Source organism: Manis javanica, chromosome X, assembly GCF_040802235.1.
Source record: "Manis javanica isolate MJ-LG chromosome X, MJ_LKY, whole genome shotgun sequence".
Lineage (NCBI taxonomy): Eukaryota > Metazoa > Chordata > Mammalia > Pholidota > Manidae > Manis > Manis javanica.
In genome coordinates, this window is record NC_133174.1 from 96112137 (window position 1) to 96138878 (window position 26742).

The 26742-nt window shown below is 35.5% G+C and overlaps 1 protein-coding gene across 1 annotated transcript in view; it reads left to right on the plus strand.

Moving 5' to 3' along the window:
- Nucleotides 1-26742, plus strand: part of IL1RAPL2 (interleukin 1 receptor accessory protein like 2) — a 1159060-nt gene that overhangs the window by 1089135 nt on the left and 43183 nt on the right. The window contains exons 7-8 of the mRNA XM_073227767.1: nucleotides 4909-5038; nucleotides 20407-20552. Coding sequence (XP_073083868.1) covers nucleotides 4909-5038; nucleotides 20407-20552 — 276 coding nt within the window. The remainder of the gene's footprint in view (nucleotides 1-4908; nucleotides 5039-20406; nucleotides 20553-26742) is intronic.

Here is a 26742-nt window from a genome sequence, read left to right on the forward strand (position 1 = left end):
AATTATATATCTGATAAGGAATTAATATCCAAAATATAGGAAGAACTCATGCAACTCAAAAGCAAAAATTCTGATTAAAAAATGGGCACATCTGAATAGACATTTTACTGAAGAAGACTTTTGGATGGCCAACAGGTACATGTAAAGATGCTCAACATCACTAATCATTAGGGAAATGCAAATCAAAACCACAAGGAGATGTCACCTCACACCTGTTAGAATGGCTATTAAAAAGACAAGAAATAAGTGTTGGCAAGGATATGGTACAATCACTATGTAAAACAGTAGCAGAGGTTCCCCCAAAATTAAAAATTGAACCACCATATGACCCTGCATTTCCACTTCATGATATTTATCTGAAGAAAAGGAAAACATTAACTCAAAAAGATATCTGTACCCCCATTTTCATTACGAAATTATTTGTAATAGCCAAGACATGGAAACAGCCTGAGTATCCATCAATGGATAAAGAAAATGTAGTGTATATATGCATTGAAATATTATCCAGCCATAACAATGAATGAAATTTGTGACAACATGGATGGACTTTGAGGGCATAATGCTGAGTGAAAGACAAATACTGTATGATCTTACCTCTCTGTGGTATCCAGCAAAAAATAAAAGCTCATAGATTGTTGATTGCCAGAGGTGGAAATTCAGGAGTGGTTGAACTGGATGAAGGAGATCAAAAGGTATAAATTTACAGTTATAATAAAAAATTCATAGAAATTTAATTTACAGCATGATGACTATAGTTAATACTGTAATGAATTTGGAAGTTGCTAAGAGAGTAGATCTTAAAAGTCCTCATCACAAGAAAAAAATATATAACTATGTATGGTGACAGATGTTAACTAGACTTACTGTAGTTATCATTTTGCAATATATACAAATATGGAATCATGTTGTACACCTGAAACTAGTACTATATGTCAATTATACCTCAGTTAAGAACAAATAAAACTGATTTGGATATGTATGTAAAAGTCTTTGTATGTACATAGGCTGTCATATGGAATGGCTGGATTGCATGGCAGATGTATGTGTAAATTTTTAAGAAACTATAGATTAATTTGAACTTTCTAGAATTTTGTAAAAATAGAATAATAAAGCATGTCATATTTTGTCTGGCTTCTTTAACTTAGTAAAATTGCTTTGAAATCTCAAAAATTTCTATGTTGTGTTTATCAGTACTTCATTCCTTTTTCACACCTGATTAATATTTTGTAATGTGAATATACCAGAGTTTATCACTTCACCTGTTCATGGGCATCTGGAGTGTTTCAAGTTTTGGGCTATTACAAAAAAAAGCTTCTATGAACACCACATGCAAGTGTTTTTATGGACATATGTTTTGTTCACTGTTGAGACTTAAGAAAGTGATAGACAAACTGTTAGTAATAGAGATTGAACCTAAAAGGGACTCGAGTCATATCTAAAGCCATTACCTTGTGAGTACTACAAAACACTGAGATACTCAAAGTTCTTTTTAGTTTTATTGTTCTCAACCTACTCTACTGTTTCCTGTAAGATACAAATGTGATTGGTCATCTCTACTAGTAGGGTACACAATATCATAGGAATGACTTTGATAATGTCAGGAGGCAAAACAATACAGAAGCAAATAGTTGCAACTGGTAGGAGTGTGCACATGCACGTAAGCTGGATTTTAGAAATGCTAGGAGAGAAATGTCTGTTTCAGGTTATTTGCCCAATCCAGAGATCCTTCCTATACCTTTTGGAAGAGAAGATACCCTGGCACACACTGAGTCTCGCTATCTGGCATAAGAGCCAATCATTTTGGGACTATCCTCAGAGTATTCCATATGACGGTTGGATGATTTTCCTGTTGTGGCCATTGACAGAAGGCTTCAGGATATCTATTCAATATTTGTAGAAACCAGACCACTGAAATATCTGTCTCTTATATTTATTTAACAAGAAACTGTCTGATGGGAAAGTAAAACCACTCCCAGGAGAAATTGCTGCAGTAGTCAGTACACACTGTGTAGTGCCTAGGAAAGGGCAAATACTGTCATTTTTGATAGATCACCTCAAGGAGGCACCTTTTCATATATTGCTATAATTGTCTTTTTCCATTAAAATCAAGCCAGGCCTGAGCACTCACATGTGAGGAAACACTAAAAGGTATTATATTACATATATTCTTTTGACATAGCCCAAAGGAATGACACCCAGAATTTATATGTATAAATGTATATACTGGTAGTTTTAACAACTGGGATTCCTTATAATGATGTTTATCACAGTCTCTGGATTTTCTGCCATCAAGTTTGACATTCCTTAGTACCTTCAGTTTCATGGGAATGAAGAATAGTAAAAGCAATAAAAAGACCCTGTGTTCAGGTTTAGAGAACATAGGGCCCTCTTGGCTGAATCATATCTGCTGTAGGATCCAGGAAATATTCATAGATCATTGATAAGAGAAGAATATTGCCCCATAGGAGCTCTTAAATAAAAGGACATGAGATTGGCCAGGTCAAAATGAAGACTTATCTACTAATTATCCACATCAGATTATGCCCCAAATATAACTTCTTGAAAGACAAGTCCTCAGAAGAAAAACAGCGCCATGCTAAATTTAAATGGGACTTTCAGATTTACCCAGCACTTTTGTAGACATTATCTTATCTGAGTTTCCCAAGTATTAGGACCATCCTCGTTACATATACGAGAAATCAGTTTATAAAAGGTTAGGTAGTCTGCCCAGACCAGACAGTCTGATTTTTCATGAGAGATCCAAAACTAGAATCCAAATCTCCTAACTCTTAGTCCAGTACACTTTCCACTATATAAGGCTATCTTTCGTTTTTACACAAGCTTATATCACAGAGCACATGTTCAAAGCAACAATGAATATATTACCTTGTTTCAGATTTGCATTAGATATGTATAACAGACTACTGATATCAAAGATTTTGACAATAATTGAATAACTCCAAAGTCCATGACATGTCATTCTGATGAGATATAAATTTGCCCTATAAAAAGACCAATATACAAGTCACTTATAGTTCAGCCCAACATATCAACTGGCATCCACATATCTATGAGGTTATCTTAATTTTCACTGTCTTAATGTAGATCGTAACTCCCATTAAAATTGTTTCTTTGTGAAAATGGTCCTGAAAGAAAGCCATCTGATAGTTATGGTGAGTAAATAGAAAGGGTCCCAGAAATAAGGACTTTTAGAACATGGAAGTTTTGGATCACTTTAAGAACAGAATTGAGAATTTACTCACATCTCAGAATAATCATGGGAACAAGTCCACCATGTACTCTCTGAGGAAAAAAGGTACTTTTGAAATGGCTTTATCTAGTGCTCCAACCAGGGCAAAAATTACATGTTATGGAAGATTATATGCTATATTACAATTTATGAATTGGGGGATTCCTTTGTCAGGAGTGTCAAGATAGTGCTCTTTACACTATTTTTCCCTTAATGATCTATTTTGCAATTATAAAATAAAATCAATGCCGGCAAAAAATAATTGCTTATATGTTTGATAATAAATTTACAATTAAGATAAAGTTTTTAGCTATAACCACAAAGATGCATAATAAAAAGTGCTGCAGTGTTGCCTAGCATTATTTAAGTGCTGTGAGTAACTCAAAGAACAGAAGATATGGTCAGACTGTGTTTTCCCTACATGTACTTTTTAAATGTACAACACAATGGTTCAACAGGTACCCATATTATTAAATCCTCACTCCCCCTAGTGCAGTTACTATCAACAGAGAAAGATGTTGCAGAATCATTGACTGTATTCTTGATGTTGCAGTACTGTCCCCACGACCCTCCTCCATACCCAACCCAACCCCTGCCCCTCAATAACCATTAGTCACTTCTCAGTGTCTATGAGTCTATTGCTGTTTTGTTCCTTCTGTTTTGTTTTGTTTTTATATTCCACAAACAAGAGTAATTATGGTACTTGTCTTTCTCTGCCAGCTTATTTCACTTAGCATAATACCCTATAGATCCAACCATTTTGTTACAAATGGGAGGGTTTCTTTACTTTTTATAGCTGAGTAGTATTCCATTGTGTGCCATGTACCACATCTTCTTTATCCATTCATCTGTTGATGGACATTCAGGTTGCTTCCATACCTTCACTATTATAAATAGTATGGCAATAAACACAGGGGTGCATATGTCTTTTTGAACAGGGATTTTGTTCTCTTTGGATAAATTTCTAGAAATGGAATTACTGGACTGAATGGTATTTCTATTTTTAGTTTTTTGAGGAACCTCCATGCTGCTTTCTACAGTGGTTGCAATTTACATTCCCACCAACAGGGTAGGAGGGTTCCCATTTATCTGTATCCTTGTCAAAATTTGTTATTTCTTGTCTCTTGGATAATGGCCATTCTAACTGTTGTGAGGTGATATTTCATTGTGGTTTTGATTTGCATTTCCTTGATGATTAACAATGTAGAACATCTTTTCATGTACCTTGCCCATGCAATCTTAATAAGAGTAGATAGGCTATGTTCTTCTCACCAATCAAAAATTAACTTATACTTTTGATTAATGTTAATGTCAAAGGCAAGTCCAAGTAAGCAGTAATTAATTGTCTCAGGAAAGAAAAAAAGGATTCATTCCATTTGATTCATTCATATTAGTTCTTAGGAGCAAGACAGTAAAAACAAGCAGTTCTAACAAGTGAGTAATTTTCTTTACTTTCAAATTTTTGATAATATCTTGTATTTTAATATTTCCCAGAAACCCTTGTCACTGTTTTTCTCATGTACAGTGATAAGATAATTAGTAGAAGTGTTGAAAATTGGTTACTTCTGCGTCTCCCTTGGGGTGTTAAATGGTCCTTTTCTGTCTCCCGGTGATAACCAGGAGTCATTTGCTCATTTCTTTTCCTCTGTCATTCTCAGGTAAACCTCTGAACATCCCTTGCAAAGCATTCTTTGGATTCAGTGGAGAGTCTGGACCAATGATCTACTGGATGAAAGGGGAGAAGTTTATTGAAGAACTGGCAGGTCACATTAGAGAAGGTGAAATAAGGTACAGAAATTGAATTGCTTTTTTTTCTTTGGTGTCTTTGTAGTTAGGCAATGGAACATACTAGAGAAGCTTCTGCTTGGTATGTTCATTTTCACTCCAAATCATTCCATTTTCTAAAAGCTGATCCGGTGAAAAGAATGAGGCTGGCTACCTTAAGAAATGCAAATGTGTATAAGCTTCCAATATTAAGGAGGTTTTTCTCCAGTTGTAAGAATATACCATGCAGTGTAATGACCCCCTCAAAGCTGCCTAAGCAAATTCCTTTGAGTTTCCAAAACTTAGGTCACTGTAACTCCACCTAGTCACAATGAAGATTCAAACTTTGTAGGTGGCTCCTCAGCCCACTGGGCAAATGCTCATTTATTTCCTGGGAATGGACAACTTTCATTTCATAAGTGTAAAACTGCAATAGCAGTAGTACCGAGAATAGTACTCAGCAAGGTAACTTGCTGAATAGTGTTCATATTTCCAAGTCATCCAGAAAGTGACTTTTCGGCTAGCACCTCCCTACATCCCTTTTCCCGATCCTGTTAGACAGATACCTCTGTGGTACGGTTTTCTACTCTGTTGGTTTTCTAATCCTGTTCAGCGTGATCACTTTTGCACAAATAAAGGATAAGTCATTCCTCCTACCAGAGTCCATGGGATTGATGGTTTCACAGATGGTGATATATAATGTACATTTCTCATTTTGATAGAAATTAGGACCCTTCTCCCTCCACCCTTGTTAAGAATTATATAGTGGAAACCAATCCAATATTGCAATGCAACTAATCTTAAAATATATTATTTTACTTTTCTTATTCAATATATAGTAGTGTAAAAGAAAAAAGTACATTTTATACAATTTACTATGATTAAATATAATTTATAAGTAACTACCATGACAGTTTCACTTCATGTGTCCAACCCACTCTAAGGGTTCATAACTTTGAGGACCTATGAGCCCCCTGAGAGCCTATGTACTATACTGACTACATAAGCATATTTCTAGGAAAAATCTACATGAAATAGTCCCTGACAGCAATAGTCATCAGAGAAATGCAAATCAAAAACCCATGATAACACTTCATACTCCCTAGGGTGTCTATAATCAAAAAGTCAGATTATAACAAGTATTGGTGAGAATGTGGAGAAATTGGATACACTGCTGGTAGGAGTGTAAAATGGTGCAGCCAGTTTGAATAATAGTCTGGCAGTTCCTCAAATGGTTAAACATAGAATTATCAGCAATTCTCCTCATAGGTATATAACCAGGAAAAATCAAAACATACACCTACACATAAACTTGTATGCAAATGTTCATAGCAGCATTATTTATAGCAGACAAAACGTGGGAACATCCTAAATGCCCATCGCTGATGAATGGATAAATAAAATATGGTATAGTCCTACAATAGACTATTATTCAGCCACAAAAAGAAATAGATGAAAAGGAATGAACTACTGATACACACTACAACACGGATGAACCTTGAAAACATTCTCAATAAAAGAAGCCAGTGACAGAAGTTCACATATTTTATGATTTCATTTATATAAAATGTCCAGAGTAGGCATATCTATAGATATAGGTAGTACATTAGTGGTTGCTTAGGGCTAGAGGGATGGAGGGATATAGGTAAAACTAAAGTGTGTGGGTGTATTTTTTTTTGCTGTGACGGATACATAAATTTAACATAAAATTCATTATTTTGAAGTGTACAATTCAGTGATATTTAGTACATTCAAAAGTTATGCAATCACTACCATTTACTTACAGAAAATTTTCATTGCCCAGGAGGAGACCCTATAACCATTAAACAATCTGAGGCTTTTTTTTTTGAGGAGATGAAAATGTTATCATTGACTGTGGTAATAGTTGTACGTACCTGTGAATATACTAAAAAAACAGTGAACTGTACATTTTAAATGGATGAATTGTATGATATATACTACTTACAAATAATTCTTAACTATTAATTCCCATTTGAACTTTTAATATTTTGTTAGCCAATTTTAAGTTAAGGTTTATAAATTAATGCAATTGAATTTCATTTGAATTATTTCAGAAGATGCACGTTTAGAATTATTCTCAATATATCTGCCTGTAAAAGACTTTAAGGCTCAGTATTTATTTTTCAAACAAATAAACTGGTCCCCAGAAGACAGGTAGTAGGTACAATGATATATAACAGCAAAATTTCCACTACCGAAAGGCTCAGAGCTATGTGTTATGTTCCAGGATGGTAGTTATATGAGCCTAAGATAATTGTCTCCCTTTTCCTTGACATGACTGGATATTTCTGGATATTTTAAAATAAACAGATATATTGGGGTATAGCTGACATACAATAAACAGCAGGCAATCCAAAGAATACAATTTGTAGGGGCTGATTGATGTATGTATACACCTAGGAAACCATCACCATAATCAAGGTAATAAATATATCAGTCATGCACAAATTTCCTAGTACCCCTTTGTAATTCCTCCCTCCTGCTCTTCTTTCAAAATAACACTGATGTTTCTGTTACTATAAGTCAGTTTGCATTTTTATTTTATATAAATAGTATCATGTAATATGTACTCTTTGGATTATTCTACTTACAGTTATTTGAAGATTCATCCCATCTTGTTATATGTATCAATAGTTCATTTTTTTTCAGAGTAGTTTTCCATTATATGAATAAAAACACGGGGATATCCAGTCACCATTGATATTTGGGTTATTTCCCGTTTGGGGGCTATTATAAATAAAGCTGCCATGAACATTCATGTATGCATCTTTGCATACACACACTTTCCTCTTTTCTTGGGTAAAGGCGTAGACATGGAGTGACTGAATTATATAGAAGGTGTACATTTAACTTTTTAAATTCTTTTTTAACTCTTCTTAAACCAAATTTTATTTTTTTGGAATAATTTTAGATTTACTGAAAAATTGTGAATGCTCTTAGTCTGCTCAGGCTAGTGTAACAGAAAGTCCATCGACTGGGTGGCTTAAACAACAAAGATTTTGTTCCCACAGTTCCAGGAATAGGCAAGTCCAAGATCAAGGTGCTGGAAGATTTCAGCGCTGATGAGGGCCCTCTTCCTCATCATAGATGGCCATCTTCTTACAGTACCCTCACCAGTGCTCATATTGTGGAATAGGCAAGACTCTGGAGTCTCTTTCATAAGGGCACTAATCCCATTCAATAGGCCTTCTCTCTCATGGTGTGATTACCTCCCCAAAGCCCCACCCCTAATACCATGACATTAGGGGTTAAGATTTTAACCTAACCCCAGTATGAATTTTGTGTGTGTGCGGTGGGGGGGTTGGGGGGGAACAAACATCAGTGCGTAGTAGATAGTATGGAGATTTCCTATGTACCCTATACCCACTTTTCCCTGTTATTAACATCTTAAGTTACTATGGTACACTTGTTCACCATTAATGAACTAAAATCAATACATTGTTATTAACTAAAGCCCATACTTTTTTCAAAGTTCCTTAGTTTTTACCTACTGTTTTTTTCCTCCAGGATTATTTAACTTTTAAAGAATCTGCCAAACAATATTGTGAAGTGGTTATACCATTTTCTAAAAGCACAGTTAGGCATTGCTGCTGTTCTCTAGCAGCAAATGATTACAGTGGTGGGAGACAAAGCATACATATGTGAAACTATTCAGTCCAGTCCAAACCACTATATTCGTCCAAACCACTCAGTCCAAATGAGCCAACCAGACAGTAAGGGCTATAGCAAGTCAACCTTGCAGGACTTGCAATACGCCTTTGTTTATGTGATTTTGTTACATTCTCCTTTAGTAAAAAGGGCACGTATCTAATATTTACAGTGGAGGAAAGTTACATGGAAGTTGTTTTGAAAATTTCACAAAGCCCCTACTAGCTAACTAGAGACACCTTCACAGTGCAAACAAAGAGGCAGGCATTCCTGGCCAAGATAAACAAACAGTCGACCATTTTGTAATATTAATTGTGTGATCCGTGATCTCTTTGGGAGCTTGTGTGGGTGCAGGAATTCCTTTAGGCTAGGTTATTTATGCTAACACAGGAGTTAATTACTAGATTCTGTCCTCTAGCCTCCAAAGCCAATGTCCTTGAAACAAAGCATACGAGAGTTTTACACAGCGTGGCCTATTCAAACAAATCTGGTAGTTTCATTGAAAAAATTGCTAATCATACCATTAGTTCAACCAAGAGAAGATCTGCAGTTTTTCACAGCCCACACATTTTCTCCAAAGGGAACAGTTCTGACCACAGAACACTGAAGATATTAAATAGAGAATTCCTCTCAAAGGCATTTCCAGAAACAAAATTTCCTTCTGGAGGCATAGCTCTGCCTCCTAGTGCTGTATTTGCTTCATATTTTATTTGAATCCTGGCTCTTGTGTTGTGCATGAGTGTCCAAAGTGCACTTCCCAGTAGATCTAAAAAATGGGATATGTGTAAATTGGTCTCAAGCAGTTGACTTGTGGAGAAGCTGCCACAGAGGCACTGGATCTGACAGGACGACCCACCTCCCTGACTAGGTTCTCCATTTCCTAGGCAGCAGCTTGATCCTAGAAGTATGTGTTGCCACTTTTTCTCTCTTAGTATTGCCCCCAGAGGAATAGAGGACTTAGAAAAAAAACCTACCTAGGGAAAAATCTTGGGTATTTCCCAAAGGCTTGATGAATCAATGTCAGTCAGACTACAGTAAGTACAAACTCTGTATTCAGCAGTTCCCATGCAGCTTAATGAGCATATTTGATCAAATCCTGAGATGGATTTGGGGGTTTTCATTTGTTTGATCTCTGGGTTACTTTGACCACCATGGTTCTTTACATCTCTTAACTTGCAACTTATTGCCAAAGCACTCAGACTTCACTCTGTGCATACAGATTACTCTTTATATCCCTTTAGGCAGAAATTGGCATAGCCCTCCCAAGTCTCTGATGTTGCTAAGAGACTGAGCCCTTAAGAAATCTGAATCCAAATGTAGTATCTATTCACAACTGCCAGCCTACCCTGTACAACCACATAGTAGCTTTTCCACTGACCCTAAAAGATGTCATTTGTAGGGATGTTAAGGGAATTTGGTGTGTGCAGTAGCATAAGCTGCAATTATGCAAGCATGGTGATTCTTATCTACCATCTTAAAGTCATTGCAACAAGCTGCTCTCTACAAGCTCTACCATGTCTATTCAGAGAAATCAATTATTTGGAGGAGACCTAATGGAAACCATCAGTTGTACAGGACTTCCTAATTTCTGTCCCTCTGTTAAAAATGTGAATGACTTACATTGTAGGATAAGAGAGTTCATGAAAAGGAGTCACCTTTGGGCTGTGAGCATTCTAGGAAGGTCCAGTTCCATACCTTTATAGAACTTCCTTTTAAATTAGTCTTACTGGAGGCTTGAGAATCATAAAAACAGGGAAATCGCTAGTGAGGTATATATTCCACAGTGCTAATAAAAAATGCCAGAGAAATTGGGTCATTCCTATTAAACAAGAAATAATACTCTTTATGCTTTGCCTGCAGGGTTGTGAATTGCCTCTCATTGTCAAAGGAAAATACATGAATTTCAATGCAGTAGCTTTGCCCCAGTGGAGAGTAATGTTTTATTATAAATCTCACTTTACAAATCTCCTTTCAATATCTAATGTTTTTTCCTCAGGCAATACCATAAAACAGTTTTAAAAACCTTTTATAATTCTTGAACTGAAAAACTTACTAAATTTATCTTAAGATTTTTGAAGACAAGCTTCTTAAAATGCAAATATTATCATTTACTTTAATTCCTGAAAGGTTGCAAGATGAATATGAGCTTTGTATATTTTAGTTTTGATTTCTTCATTCCTCCTTCACCGTTTTCTGACCTTCTGTTTCTATCCCTTTGCCTTAACATTCTCTCCTTGAATGACAGAACCACTCTTAACAAAGGAGGAAATGTGATACAAGTGTGAAAATGTTTTATTCTTGAAATAAGGTGGATCTATCTTAAATACCGAAAATAACCTTTAAATAACTCACCAATTAAAACAAATATGGAGCTGTGAATATGTGATTTGTCCCCAAAGCATAGAGGAAACTGTTGAAGTCCCAGGCAGCCAGAGGCAAAATAATGGGCTCTGTTTTGGCAGCATCCCTCCATACTTTTTCAGTGTCTTGAAGCCCCACACCTTTTCTGGCTTTTCCAAAATTGGGCTAAAAGAAAAAAAACTACATACACACATATCATCTTTTCTTTTTCCCCACTCTTGCCTCATCCCCCTGGAAGAAGGAACTGATCAATCACCTTGCCTTTGATTTAAATGTTTCAAATTTCATCATACCTATATGTAAATGTAGATTTTGTAAGAATGAGGAGGCTTCAATGGAAAAGTAAACTTCATAAAGCAGCACAATTTATTTAGGGGGAGCCTTAATTACCACTTATGTAAAGGATCATTTTTGGAGTAGTGGTGACTCTGCTGTTCACCTTCCCACTTCCATCGTGGGTCTTAGCCTTGACCTATGCCTAAAATTTTTAAGGCCTTCCTAAGACATACTTGTTATCTCTCTTCATTTACTGAGCAGACTGTTGCTTCCCAGCCTCAATCAAATATGGTATCTTGAACTGTAACCTGCTCTAGACAAGAAAACCTATAATTAGTTAATAATAGTAATAATAATAATTTCTCTTCAAAAATCATTGCAAAAATCATTTTGCTATTCTAAATTAAATTGAGATTTTCATAATAACCATCTGAGATAAATAGTCAGTTTATTTTACAGATTAAAAACAACTGAGGTTTAGAGACTGAGGAAGAGCTGTCCTTGGGTTGTTACTTCACAGTTAAAGCGGAGCTAGATTAAATTCATCAAAACACAACTGGCAAGAATCCTCAGTTGCCTAGAATGTTCTGTTGTCCTCCACGTTTAAGATATAAAGTCAAAACTTGCCTAGGACTGAAAGAAAGCAAAATGAGTTTGCACTGAGAATAAGCAGCAGCCCCACCATTAATCAGACTTGGAGAGCAGGCAGATAGGGCTGGCTGCAGAGTTAGCGAAAAGCACTGTTTTCCCAAGGTCACGCAGCAGTTGTAAAATGCTATGACAACCCCCACCTCCTGAGAGACTGCTGCTTTCTTACCAGCGGTGCCCCAGACCTGCTTTGCTCTTGCCATATATTACTGGGGACACCCAATTACTAAACCACCCTCACCTCATGACAGTACCCAGCCCCTAGTCAATCCCCCCTTCTCCAGATCCTGCCTGAATAATTCCAGCTGATCCAGAATTTATCAGGGCTTCCCTAGACTCTCCTCAGAATCTTTCAGTGGAAACCCAAACTTTACAAAAGATGCTTTCTTCCTCCCTTTAATCAAGGAACTGCCCACATCCTCAATAGATTCATTCAATAAATCTGATTTCCTCAGACTACAGGCTTAGTTTTGGTCTTTAACTAATGAGACTTTAACAGGCATTAAAAAAGGAAAGAAAGAAAGAAAATGGCACTAAAAGAAGGATTTTGTTTAATTGAGAGTTGTTTTTTTTAAGAAAACATAACTCCTACTCTTGATACCCTCAGTCATCATTCCTGGATAATCACTCATACTCAGAATAATAGAATATTGACCCAGAGACTGTGCAAGATACCTAGACATCAAAAGATGACTCGATTTGCTTTAAAAGACCATTTATGAAGAATGGGAGTTTCATTTTATTTTTGGAAAAATAGAATCTCTTTCCTCTATTTCATATGAGTGGGATTAAAAACAATTATCCAGTTAAATTGAGTATGATTGACAAATGAATACTGTATATTTAAGGAATACAATGTGATATTGTGGTATATGTATACACTGTGAAATAATTACCACAATCAAGCTAATTAACATATTCATCTCCACACACAGTTACCATTTTTGTGTATGTGTATGGTAAGAACACCTGAGATATACTCTCCTAGCAAATTTCAAGTATACAGTACAATATTACTAATTGCAGTCATCATGCTGTATATTAGATCTCCCGAATCTAATCATCTTAATAACTGAAAGTTTGTATACCCTTTGACCAGCATCTTCTTCTTTCTTCCCGAGTCCAACTTCTGGTAACCATCATTCTACTTTCTGTTACTATTAGTTTGACTTTCTTAGGTTCCACATAAAAGCAATATCATACAGTATTTTTCATTCTCTGTGTGACATTTCACTTAGTGTAGTATTCTTCAGTTTCCTCTATATTGTCACAAATGACCAGATTTTCTTCTTTTTGAATACAGTGATATTCCACTGTATATGTAAGCCACATTTTCATTATCTATTCATCCATTAATGAACTTAGGTTTTTTTCTTATCTTGACTATTATGAATAATGCTGAAATTAATATCAGAGTGCAAATATCCATGTAAGATTCTGATTTCATTTCCTTTGTATATATAGCCAGAAGTGGGATTGCTGTATTATATGGTAGTCCTATTTTAATTTTTTGAGTAATCTCCACACTGTTTTTTATAATGGTTGCACAAATTTATGTTCCCACTAATAATGTGCAGGGTTCCCTTTTCTCCACATCATGGCCAACAATCCTTATCTTTTGTCTTTCTGATAATAACCATTCTAGCAGGTGTGAGATGATATCTCATTGTGGTTTTGATTTGCATTTCCCTAATGGTAGTGAAGTGAAGTTGAACACCTTTTCATATATCTGTGGGTATTTGTATGTCTTCTTTGGAAAAATGTCTATTCAAGTCTTTTGCCCATTTTTTGATCAGGTTGCTTAATTTTATTTTTATATGGAGTTGTAAGAGTTCCTTGTATATTTTGGATATTAATCCCTTATCAGATATATAGCTTGCAAATACTTTCTCTATCCTGTACATTACATTTTCACTCTCTTTTTTAAATTGAGGTATAATTGACATACATTATATTAGTTTTAGGTGCACAACATAATGATTCTATACTTGTAAATGTTGCCAAATGATCACTGTAAGTCTAGTTAACATCTGTAGCCATGCATAATTACAGAAGTTATTTCTTGTGATGAGCACCTTAAGATTTACTCTCTTAGAAGCTTTCAAATATTCATATAATACTATTAACTATAGCTACCATATTGTACATTACATCCCAATACTTAATTATTTTATAACTGGAAGTTTGTACCTTTGACTCCCTTCATCTATTTTGCAAATACCCCCACCTCTACCTCTGGCAACCACCAGTTGTATTTTTTTTAAGATTCCATGTATACATGAGATCATACAGTATTTGTCTTTCTCTTTCTGGCTTTGGAAACTTTTTAGTTTGATACAAGTCTACTTACCTTTTTTTTTTTTTTTTTTTTTTTGCTTTTGTTGCCTGTGCTTTTAGTATCATGTACAAAAATCATTGTCCAGACTAATGTCAAGAAGTTTTCCCTGTATTTTCTTCTAGGAATTTAATGGTTTTGGACCTTATGCTTAAGTCTAATCCTATTTGGGTTGAGTTTTGTATATGGTGTGAGACAATGTCAAGAAGTTTTCTTCTAGTAGTTTTATGGCTTCAGACCTTATGTTAAAGTCTTTAATCCTCTTTGGGTTGACTTTTGTATATGGCATGAGAAAAGGGTCCAATTTCTCTCCTGCATTTGGTTTTCCCAATATCACTATTGAAGAGACTATCCTTTTACAATTGTGTATTCTTGGCATGTTTTGTGAAGATCAATTGACCACAGGTGTGTGATTTATTTCTGAGCTTTCTATTCTTCTTCATTGGTTCATGTCTTTTTTTATACTAGAACCATACTATTTTAATTATTGTTGCTTTGTATGATATTCCAGCTTTGTTCTTCTTTCTCAGGATTGTTTTTTCTATTTGTGGTCTTTTGTGGTTCCACATGAATTTTAAGATTGTTCTCTGTAAAGAATGCCATTGGGATATTGGATATTAGATCTGTAGATCACTTTGATCATTTTAACAATAATTCTTCTAATCCATGAATACCAAATCTTTCCATTCATCTGTGTCTTCTTTAGTTTCTTTCATCAGTGTTTTATAATTTCACTGTACATGTCTTTCACCTCTTTTGGCTAAGTTTATTCCTTAGTATTTAATTATTTTTGTTGTTATTGTGAATGAGATTATTTTCTTAATTTCCTTTTCATACCTTTTCTGGTTTTAACTGAGCATTTTATATGCTTTCATTTTCTCTTCTGTCTTAGCATGTGAACCGTACTTTAGGAATTTTAGTAATAGCCCTAGAGTTTGCAATATACATTCACAACTAATCTAAGTCCATTTTCAAATACTATACTATTTCACAGGCAATGCAGGTAACTTGTAACAGAGTATTCTCAATTTCTCCATTCTGCTCCTCAGAACACTGCTCTTATGAATGTTGCTTATCCATAAGCTGTAATCACCAAATACATCAATGCTATTATTTTTTCACATTCTTTATTGAAGAATAATTGACAAATACAATATATTGACAAATGTATTTAAGGTATACAACATGATGATTTGATATACATATACATTAGAGTGATTACCAAGATCAAGATAATTAATACACCCATCACCTCACATGATTAACATAATTAACAATTTTTTAATGTGGTGAGAATGCTTACTACCTACTTTCAGCAATATTGAAGTATATAATACCATATTATTAACTACAGTCACCATGCTGTACATTAGGTCCTCAAACTTATTTTTCTTATAACTGCTATTATTGCTATTAATATTTTGATCAAACTGTTACCCGTTACATCAGTTACAAACAGGAAAAATAAAATATCTTATCTTCATGTATTCCTTCTCTAACCTTACTTTCATTATGTAAATCCAAATTTCTGACCTATATCATTTTCATTTTCTCTGAAGAACTTTTAACATTTCTTGCAGGGCAGTTCTACTGGCAATGAGTTCCCTCAGTTTTCATTTGCCTGAGAAAGTCTTTATTTCTCCTTCACTTTTGAAGAATAATTTAGTGGATACAGTATTCTAGATTGGTGGTGGATTTTTTCAACACAAAATATTTCACTCCACTCTCTTCTTGCTTGCATGGTTCCTAAAGAGAAGTCTGATATATTTCTTATTTTTGTTCCTCTATAACTAAGTTTTTCTCTCCAGACTTTCAAGATTTTCTCTTTGTTTTTGATTTCTTGAAGTTAGATTATTGTATACCAAGGTGTAGATATTTTTAGAATTAATTGTACTTAGTTTTCTCTGAGTTTCCTGCATCTGTGGTTTGGAGTCTGTCGTTAACTTTGGAAAATTCTCGGCTATTAATATTTCAATTGTTTCTACTTTTCATTTCCCTCTTTCTTCTCCTTTTAGTACTCCCATTACATGTATGTTAGTCCTTTTGTAATTATCCCTCAAGTGTTTGACATTTCCTTCCATTTTTTTTTTCATGCTTTTTTCTCTTTGCATTTCAGTTTAGGTGTTTTCCATTGACATATCTTCAAAATCACTGATTCTTTCTTTGGCTATGTCCAGTCTACTGCTATGTCCAGTCTATAGCTATGTCTAGTCTATGAGCCCATGAAAGGCATTCTTTATTTCCGTTACATTGTTTTGATTTGTAGCGTTTCTTTTTTATTTGTTCTTAGAGTTTTCATCTCTCTGGTTACATTACCCATGTGTTCATGAATGTTGTTCACTTTTTTCCTTAAAGCCCTTAACATATTAATCATAGTTACTTTATATTCCCAGCCTGATAATTCCAATATTTCTGCCATATCTATATGGTTCAGATACTTTCTTTGTTCCTTTAGACTGTGTTTTGTTTTGTTTAATGTTTTTTGCTTTATAACATGTCTTATATTTTTTTGTTATTGTTGAAAGCCAAATTTGAAATGTCAAGTGAAAGGAACTGAGGTAAATAGGCCTTTAGTGTGCAATTTCATGTTTATGCATCTAGGAGTTAGGCAGTGTTTACCATTTTCTATAGTTGTGGGTGTAAGAGGCTAAAATTTCTATAATGTTCTTGTTTGTTTCCGTTGTTTCATTTGGGTTTTCCTAGAGACTGCTTCTTAAGAGGGTGTCAGCTTTGCAGTTCTTTCAGCTGAAAGCCCTTGTTATCATACAGGAGCCTGACTGATGTAGTGGTAAGCATTCTTTAATCCTATGATAAAGTCTCAGTCTTTCAGTGAGCGTCTGTGTCTGGGCTGTGATCTCCACAAGCGTTTCTCAGCTTTCCTCCCCTTTTTAGGTGAGACAGGAAAGCATGATAGTGCTAGAGTTGAGTATTTCCCTTCCCTTTGGTAAGCAAAGTTTAGTAAAGCTCAAGAAGTTTAGTTCTGGTAAAAGAGTTTCCCTTAAGGGCAGGCCTTTGTTAAGAACAGAATGCTGTGGGCTCATTTCGAGATAGTTGCTTTTCCCCTTCCCCTGTCAGAAGCACAGTGGAACCTTTCTCTGATCTTCACCCTGAGATCCTGGTAGGGCTTCTGGAAGCAAAACTCATGTAAGTGTGGGGCACTCCTACTGTTAGGTCCATTGGATTTTTTAACTCTCAAGCTAGTCCATACTGGGCCTACAGTGGCTCATCAGTTACACTGTGTTTCTACTGCTACTGGCTCCTGCTCCTGGGATTCTGCTCCCAGTACAGTGATTCTCAGTATTTGACTCTCTCAAATTTTCGGGGCAAGAGTTTCAACTGTGACCTCAGTACTCTATTGAACCTAAGAAGAATTGTTGATTTTAATTTTGCTCAGCTTTTTTCTTGTTGAAAGGGTGCAAGTGACAACTTTCAAACTTTTCTAGTACTACTTTTAATAATAGGTGTTAACTGAATAAAACTTCTGAAGGTAGTGATTTCTGTCACCTGAATTTTTTTTCTATTTTGCCAGTGTTCACTGTTGCATATAACTTGCCCTTCAATGTTAACCCTTGGAATGAAATACTTCTGAAGTTATTTGAAGTATATCCCAGGATTGCCTCATTTGTATCCTCCATTCTCTTCACCACCTAGCTTATTGCACTTAGTATAATACCTTCTAAGTCCATCCATGTTGTTGAAAGTGGCAGGATTTCTTTCTTTTTTATGGCTGAATAATAGTCCATTGTATATATGTACCATATCTTCTTTATCCATTCATTAACTGATGGACACTTTGGCAAAGAAACATTGATAGATTGTTACATATCAATATTTGCTAGGAAATTGTGACTACTCTGCAGAGTGATTTGTAGTGATACATACAAACTTGCTCCTTAGTTCTAAAAAAGAAAGTTACTTCTTAATTTTCAAGAGCTGATAATTAATACACATTATATATATTAATAGATGGATGAAGAGCCATTTTTCAAACCTTCTTTCTAGATTCTTTCTTCAGCCTGTGAACTGTTTTTGGGAGCTGCATTAGAAATAAAGAGGGGAAGGCTTGGTTTGGAGGGATAGAATCAGCTTTCTGTCTCATGCCTGGCAGAGGATGTGGCTGCCCTATATGTGAAACTTTAAGTCAAACTTGATTTGTGGTGCTTAAGCAGCTTCTGACACTAAAGGGGGTTTTTCCATAGCAGGTTACACAGAACTAAAAGAACTGAGTGTAGTAGTGGGATTTATCCACAGCAGGGAGAAAATGGAGAGAGTAAAAATACAACATAAACGGTGAAGACAGTAAATTCCCATTTCATTCTTAGGCATATGTTGCAAGAGGAAAAAAGAGAGAATAATTACAGTTTTAGCCAGGAAGAGAAAGTTAATAAAAAGACTACCAGTAAAATGTGGTTAAGAAAATTCTTATATGTGTCTGGGTTCAATGCTGGTACATAAATGTAAAGGGCAAAAACAGGAGAATTATGCAAGTTACAAATGCCAGTTTTATCAACTCTCAGATATGTATATTACTGGAAAGGAACAGAAACAGGGTTAATTCTGAAAGGACGTCTATTTGGAATATAATCTTGGTTTGAGATTTCATAGAAGACTCTCAGAGTCTTGGAACTCTCTTCTACCAACCCAGCCTTAAGCCCTTCCTTTCCTCAAAGGGGAGCCACATGGGATTAAACCAAGAGAATTTTAAATATCAATAAATGTAAATACAAATACTTTTAGAGGAGCCAAAATGTAAACAATATAACTTTGGATAATGAAATGTTGATGTGAAATAACATTCCTTTGAGTGTTCATAGTGTTATTTACTTTTTAAATCAATTTAAATTATTTAACCCTCACAACAAGGCTAAGGTAAGCATGGTAGTTATTTTTCTCAATTGGAAGATGAATTAAACTAAGACACCATTGAGTTAATGATTTGTAAGTTTCCAGCTTGATCTTTTAAGTGGAGGCCTATACTTAGAGCCCAATTTTCACTGAGCACAATTGTCTTTTTCCAACTTTATGCTAAATGCCAGTATATCAGAGGGTTCTTCTGTGCATTATTAACCAGGCGTCCCAAAAGGAGATTAGAATTACTTCCAATACCCCAATTTTCCATCTTACAAACACATGTATTTAAGAACCTCACTGCGGAACTTAATGGCAGGATTGCTGCCATATAGACTCTTGGTACACTCTTTCTTTGGCGAAAAGGAGGAGGAGATGGGAAAGTCAGCAGGGTACCCACTTTGACCTCACCCTAGAGGCACCTGGCCAGTAGTGAACATTTAACTCTCCAAAGAAACAGAAAACACACTCTTCAGGAAAGGTTCCTGGAAATTTAGCTCCTCTGTGGAGAACACCTGCTCTTGCCCATTCAAGGCACTTTGCAACTTGAGAAAGCAAAAAAGCAGGACTATGACGAAACATCACATAGGGCTGTTTTTTTCCTGTAAGGGAACAAAGGGGAAAGAAAGTGGGGCACAGTATCTGGAAAAAGCAGAACCATGGCAAGGGGCTAGTATCACTGGGGATTAGGACAGGAGGCACATGCCAACATTAGCCACAAGTAAGAGAAAAGTAGAGAATGGGCTTCCCACTGATACTTGGGAATAAAGGCCATTAAGCATTCTCAGTTTACTTCTTGTGAGGCAACCATTTTCAAGAACCCTTTCTTTACCCTCACATCCCCTGTTGTCAAAACTCTAACCTCTAATACAAACCTGATACTCTTACATAATTTTTTCCTTCATGCCATGGTGCAGAAATCTAATTTGCTTTCATAAACTCAGCTTTGACTATGGAGCCCAAAGTTTCCTCCTTTTTTGTCTCACAAATCATATTGGCTTCATTTATCAAAGCCTAGTGATGTGTAAATATTTCTTTTTGCTGAGTGTATTTTTCAGTTCTTTCTTTTCCCATCTGATCTTCACATCAAGAGCCATTTTTTGTGTTCTTATTGAAGGTTCTGAACGTATACCTAGTAAGGGCTCTCCATGTCCTCTGGAGACCTGTGTGAGCTATGTTAACATCTGCAGAATTTGCATTGCTGCTCTACCCCCAAATCAAACCAATTCAGCCAAGGGTGCTATCTTTATTTCAGGCTCCTCAAAGAGCATCTTGGAGAAAAAGAAGTTGAGTTGGCACTCATCTTTGATTCAGTGGTGGAGGCTGACCTGGCAAATTATACCTGCCATGTGGAAAACCGAAATGGACGGAAACATGCCAGTGTTCTGCTGCGTAAAAAAGGTATTTATTTTTATAACTATTACTATGGTTTGTTTAGCTACCAAATAAATATTGAAGTTAGATATGTTTCCTGGCCTTATTTTGTCATTTAGCATAAACTTTTATGAAACATTCTTTTTAAGGAGAAATAACTCTCTTGATGTAGATTGTAGCATAAAGTGCCAATAATCTTCCATACCATCAAGAAGTCGATACATAAAATAAAATATTGTTATGTGTTAAATCCAGTGAGACAAAATCTACCTTGGTTGTAAGTGTTACATAAAATTTGATAGGTGTTGGGAGGAAGTGGGGAAGTGGACAAAACAGAGGAAGGGAAGTAAAAGGTACAAACTTCCAGTTACAAAATGAATAACACATGAGGAAACAATGTACAGCATAGGGGATACAGTTAATAATATATAAGCAATTTGGTGACAGATGGTAGCTAGATTTATAGTGGTGATCACTTCCTAACATATATAACTGTTGAATTACTATGTTGTTTACATGAAACTAATGCATTATTGTCTGTCAACTATATTTCGACTTAAAAATTTGATAGGTATAGACATTTAAATTTTTCTCTACATCTCAAACTCATCTTATATTGCTTAAGTGAAATACCAGGGTTTGAGTAGATGAGAAACAAAGTCACTGTTTTATTCCATGACTAAAATGTAAATAAAAATAATAGTATATAATATCGTTTTAATTGTTATAATAAAGGCTATAAACAATATTTCATAATGTGACCTAGTGTTAAGAGGCCTTTAGCAGGTGCATATACTTTCGAATTATTTGATATTTCTGGAGATCCCCCTTTAGAGTTAGTTTCAGATGGGTTGGAAACTGTATATAAAGGGCAAAAAAAAAAAACCTCTAAGTTTACAGATAAAGGAGACAAAAGCAGACATAGAAACAATGATCCCAGCAGCTGGAGCAGCTTCTGAGATTGACTCTTACCCTGTCACAACTCCTGATTACTACAAAAGGCTAAATATTTTCTGTGTGTGTACGTCTGGCAAAGGTTTTGTAAATGTAACAGAACAAAGGTTCTCAATCAGAGTTCTTGTTATCTAGGCTATAGAGCAATAGAACACACTGAATCAGCAAGGTCACTGTTGTACCTCCCAGCCAGGATGGAATTTCTATTTTCCAGCCAGCCCTAATACTTGACCTTGACTAAAAGCCCTGGGAAAGCAGGGAAATATAATTATTCTGAGAATAATGCTTTTATCTCTTTAGTACTATCTCTTATTCTGTTGGAACTGATTCTGTTTTAAAATAATTTAAGTATAAGGGAGTCTAATATGAAAAGTGTAATCAAGAGACCCTGGTTCAGGAGATTCTGTTCCAGCCACTGATTCAGCTGTGTGGTTTAGTAGGATTAACGTGTCTGATTAAACATCCTGAACCTCAGTAGTTCCGTCATCTGTAAAAGAGGAGTGATAATATCTACCTTGTAGAGTCACTTTGAAGTTCAAACGATAATGATATGGTGTGAAATATACCACACTCGAACAGTGTTATTATATGGAACATGAATAACTTCTGTGCATTAGGCAACCACTTAGTCCAATGACATGAAGGGCAGATATTGATCAGGTCCAGATACCTTGAGGCAATGATCACTTTATTCCTGTCCCTCTCAGTCTTATTTTAGTCTCAGAGATCTTCCAAGCCAGAATCTGCTGTACCTCTTTATCCTCAGCAACTTGGGGAGTGTATGACCACTAATAGGCACTTAGAACCATTATGATTCATGAAGGAATAAAGTTCCCTTTTATTATTGAGGATCATGTATAGCAAGCACTGTGCTAGGCACTGGGGGAAAAAAGTGATGAATAAGATAGACATCCCCAAGTCTTTGTGGGGCTTATAGGCTTCAGAGTAGGGAGGGTGTAAAGAAAGATGAACATTAAACATTGAACCTAAGATTGCACAAAAGATATATAATGTTACTGCTATGAGAGAAAATAAGAGGAGATCATATCATTCAGTCAGTGGGGATAGAAATAGCCTTATTTGAGTTTGAAAATAAATCCATTTCTCTTTAATAAGTAAAGCAACCACTAGCAACCCTTAAAATTCTTAATAACAAAATGACACTAGAAATGAGGGCACACTGTAAAACTGCCACCTCCCATGGTTTCTGTAAGGAAACATGTTTAAATCATGAATAACTGGGCATGTTAATTCTCACCTTCCTGATCTCTGAATACTAGAGTTCCCCATGGTCCCCTCTTCTCACTCACTTCCTAGATGATTTCATTCCATCTCCATCTTGTTTGCTTGCCATTTACATGCTGACACTCCCAAATTTATATCTCTAGCCTGGACTTCTTGCCTGAACTCCAGAGTTGTATACCTAACTGCCTATTCAACAATATTTTTAAAAACTCCACTACTGGACATATCCTGTAAGTGTATCAAGCTTTACTTGTTCCAAACATGATTCCTGATTTTTCCTCCTTATAAACCTGATCCTCCCAGTTGCCTTCTTCATCTCCATCACCATCCCTCCAGTTGCTCAGGCCAAAATCCTTGAAGTCATTCTTGACTTTTTCATTTCTCTGCTTATATTACATGCTATACCTAGTCCACCAGCAAATCCCATGGCTCTACTTTAAAAACATATCCAGATTCTGATCATTTTCCCCACATTCACTGCTACCACCCTAGTCTGAGCCACTAGCATCAATTGCCTGGCTTATTGCAATAGCCTTCTGCTTCTCCCTTGTCGCCCTATAGTCTATTTGCACAGCAGCCAGATGATCTTTTCAATGTGTAAGATCATATTCTTCCTCTAATCAGAACCCCTCCAATTACAGAACTCTATTACATTTAGGATGAAATCCCAAATCCTTGCCATGGCCCACAAAGCATGACACAGTCTGTTCTCATTTCTGATCTTATTTTCTAAAACAATCTGCCTCAAACATTGCACGTAGTAGCCTCCTTTCTATTTTTCAAGCTTACCAAAGACAGTCCCGGCTCATGGTCTTTGCACTAATTCCTCTGCCTGCAACACCCTTCCCCCACCTGTCCCGAAAATTCATTTCCTCTTTTTAATACAGGTCTCTGCTTAAATATTACCTACTCAATAACAGGCCTTACCTGGCCACCCTATGTAAAATCACTTTCTTTTTTAAATTTTTTTAGCTTATTGAGATCAAATTGACAAAATTTTAAGATACTGATAGTGTACATGGTTTGATATATATATAACACTGTGAAAGAATTTCCCCCTTTGAATTAACACATCCATCACCTCACGTATTTACCTTTTATTCCTGTGCATCTAAGAGGTGTACATTTAAATTCTGTCCTTTTAGAAAATTTAAATCATACAATACAGTGTTATCAACTATAGTCACCATGTTATACATTAGCTCCTCAGACCTTATTCATCTTATAACTGAAAGTTTTTACCCTTTTACCAATTGCACCCTATTTCTTTCCTTACCCTCCAGCCCCTGATAACCATTTCTCTATTCTCTGTTTCTATGACTTCAATAATAATTTTTTTTAGCTTCCACATATGAGTGATACCATGAAGTATATATTATTGATCTTTTTCTGTGTGGCTTGTTTCATTTAGCATAATGTCCTCCAGTTTCATCCATTTGATAACAAATGGCAAGATTTCCTTCTTTCTTAATTCCATTATATATACAGTAGACCCTTAAATAACGTGGGTTTGAACTGTGTGAGTCAACGTATACATGGACTTTTTTCAGTAAATATATTGGAAAATTTTGGGAGCTTTGTGACAATTTGAAAAAACTTGCAGACAAACCACATAGCCTAGAAATATTTATAACATAAGAAAAAGTCAGCTATGTCATGAATGCATAAAATATATGTAGATGCTAGTCTATTTCATCATTTACTACCATAAAATATATACAAATCTATTACAAAAAGTTAAAATATATTAAAACTCATGCGAACAAGCTTATGTAGTAAGAAATCATAACTACATAAAATTAACTGTAGTGCATACTACTGTAAGAATTTCATAGCCACCTCCTGTTGCTTTCGTGGTGAGCTCAAGCATTGTGAGGATCCATTTAAAATGTGATGTGACACTTATTGTTGCATGAGCAGTTTTCTTTCCAGTAAATTGTGTATTGCACTAAAAAGTGATCTCTTGCAGTTCTTGAATATTTTTCGTCATGCTTAGTGCAATACCATAAGCCTTGATTAACACCATGGGACCCATACAAAGTGCCTCTAGTGATGCTGGATGTACTCACAAGAAGCAGAGAGAAGTCATGACATTACAAGAAAAAGCTGAATTACAAGACATGTACTATAGACTGAGGTCTGCAGCTGTGGTTGTTTGCCATTTCAAGATAAATGAATCCATCTGAAAGACCATTGTTAAAAAAAAAAAAAGGAAAAAGAAATTGATGAAGCCGTCACTGCACCTCTGCCAGCAAGTGAGAAAATCTTGCACTTTTCCCAGAAATGCAGCTTTTTAAAAAATCACCTTTTTTTTTTTTTTTTTTTTTTTTACATTTTCCTGATTTTATTAAACAAATTCAGACTACACTTATTTCAGAGAATTTGAGAATGAATTGGTGTCAGTAACACAGAAAATGCAGCAGACAAATAATCAAGGCCAGTATTAACAGTACTTAATAAAAAACGTCATACAATAAAGAAAATGTAATCAGAGTTAATTGTGTGGCTCAGTTGTGAATATTAATTGCACAATCGCAACAATATATATACTAAATATACATGGTGAAAAGTGATATACACTGAAACCACTGTGGGAAGGGAAGTGCATAATCAAGAGGCAAGGAATAAGGAGACAAGAGTCTAAACCTTCTTCTTCTATAGGAGAAAGTCAATATATAGTACCTAAAATTTTTCAAAAATAAAAGGATAAGACAAAGAAACAGCTAAAATAATTTAGACTAGTTGCCCCTAGGAAACAAATATTGGGAAGTAGAGAGTGGGGGGGAGATGCTTTTAGAAACATCAAAGATTATTATTTCGTTAAAAAGTAAAACAGTTTAGTAAAAAATAAAATCCTGTATAAATTCAGTGGCTGTCTGTGGATGATGTAAATATGATTTTTATTTCCTTCTTTCTAATTTTCTCTATTTTGAAAATTTTCTAAAATTCACACCTAATGCATTTTTTAATTAAGGTATCATTGATATACAATCTTATGCTCAGGTTTCACATGAGCAACAACCTAATGCATTTTTTTTTTTTTTTTTTTGAGAGGGCATCTCTCATATTTATTGATCAAATGGTTGTTAACAACAATAAAATTCAGTATAGGGGGGTCAATGCTCAATGTACAATCATTAATCCATCTCAAGCCTAATTCTCGTCAGTCTCCAATCTTCTGAAGCATAACGAACAAGTTCTTACATGGTGAACGAATTCTTACAGAGTGAATAAATTCTTACATGGTGAACAGTACAAGGGTATTCATCACAGAAACTTTCGGTTTTGATCATGCAATATGACCTATAAACCATCAGGTCAAATATGAATATTCATTTGATTTTTGTACTTGATTTATATGTTGATCCCACATTTCTCCTATTATTATTATTATTTTTATTTTTAATAAAATGCTGAAGTGGTAGGTAGATGCAAGATAAAGGTAGAAAACATAGTTTAGTGCTGTAAGAAGGCAAATGTAGATGATCAGATGATCAGGTGTGTGCCTATGGACTAAGTATTAATCCAGGCTAGACAAGGGCAGCAAGACATCCACGGATGCAGAAGATTTCTCTCAAAGCAGGGGGGGTGAGGTTCTGAGCCTCACCTCTGTTGATCCCCAAATTCTCACCTGATGGCCCCCCTGCGACTGTGCCTGTCTTAGGTTGTTCCTCCCTTGAGGAATCTTACCCGTCTCTGGCTAACCAGTCATCTTCCAGGGCCATACAGGGAAATGTAAAGTTGGTAAGTGAGAGAGAAGCCATATTGTTTGCAAAGGTTAGCTTTTTACTTCTTTGCAGATTTATGCCCTGTGGCTTCTATGCCCAGCACTTGTCTCGAGGTATCTTTACCACCTGGAGGAATTATGATACTCGGTAAATTCGATATGAGGCACGAATTCTATTTAAGCTTTGTAATTAGGAAGGAAGAAGAAAAGCTATAGATGTAGCATATGAAGGAAACTTGGGAGGATTGATTATTTCTTTGACATATCTTCTTGTATAGTACCTTAAGTATG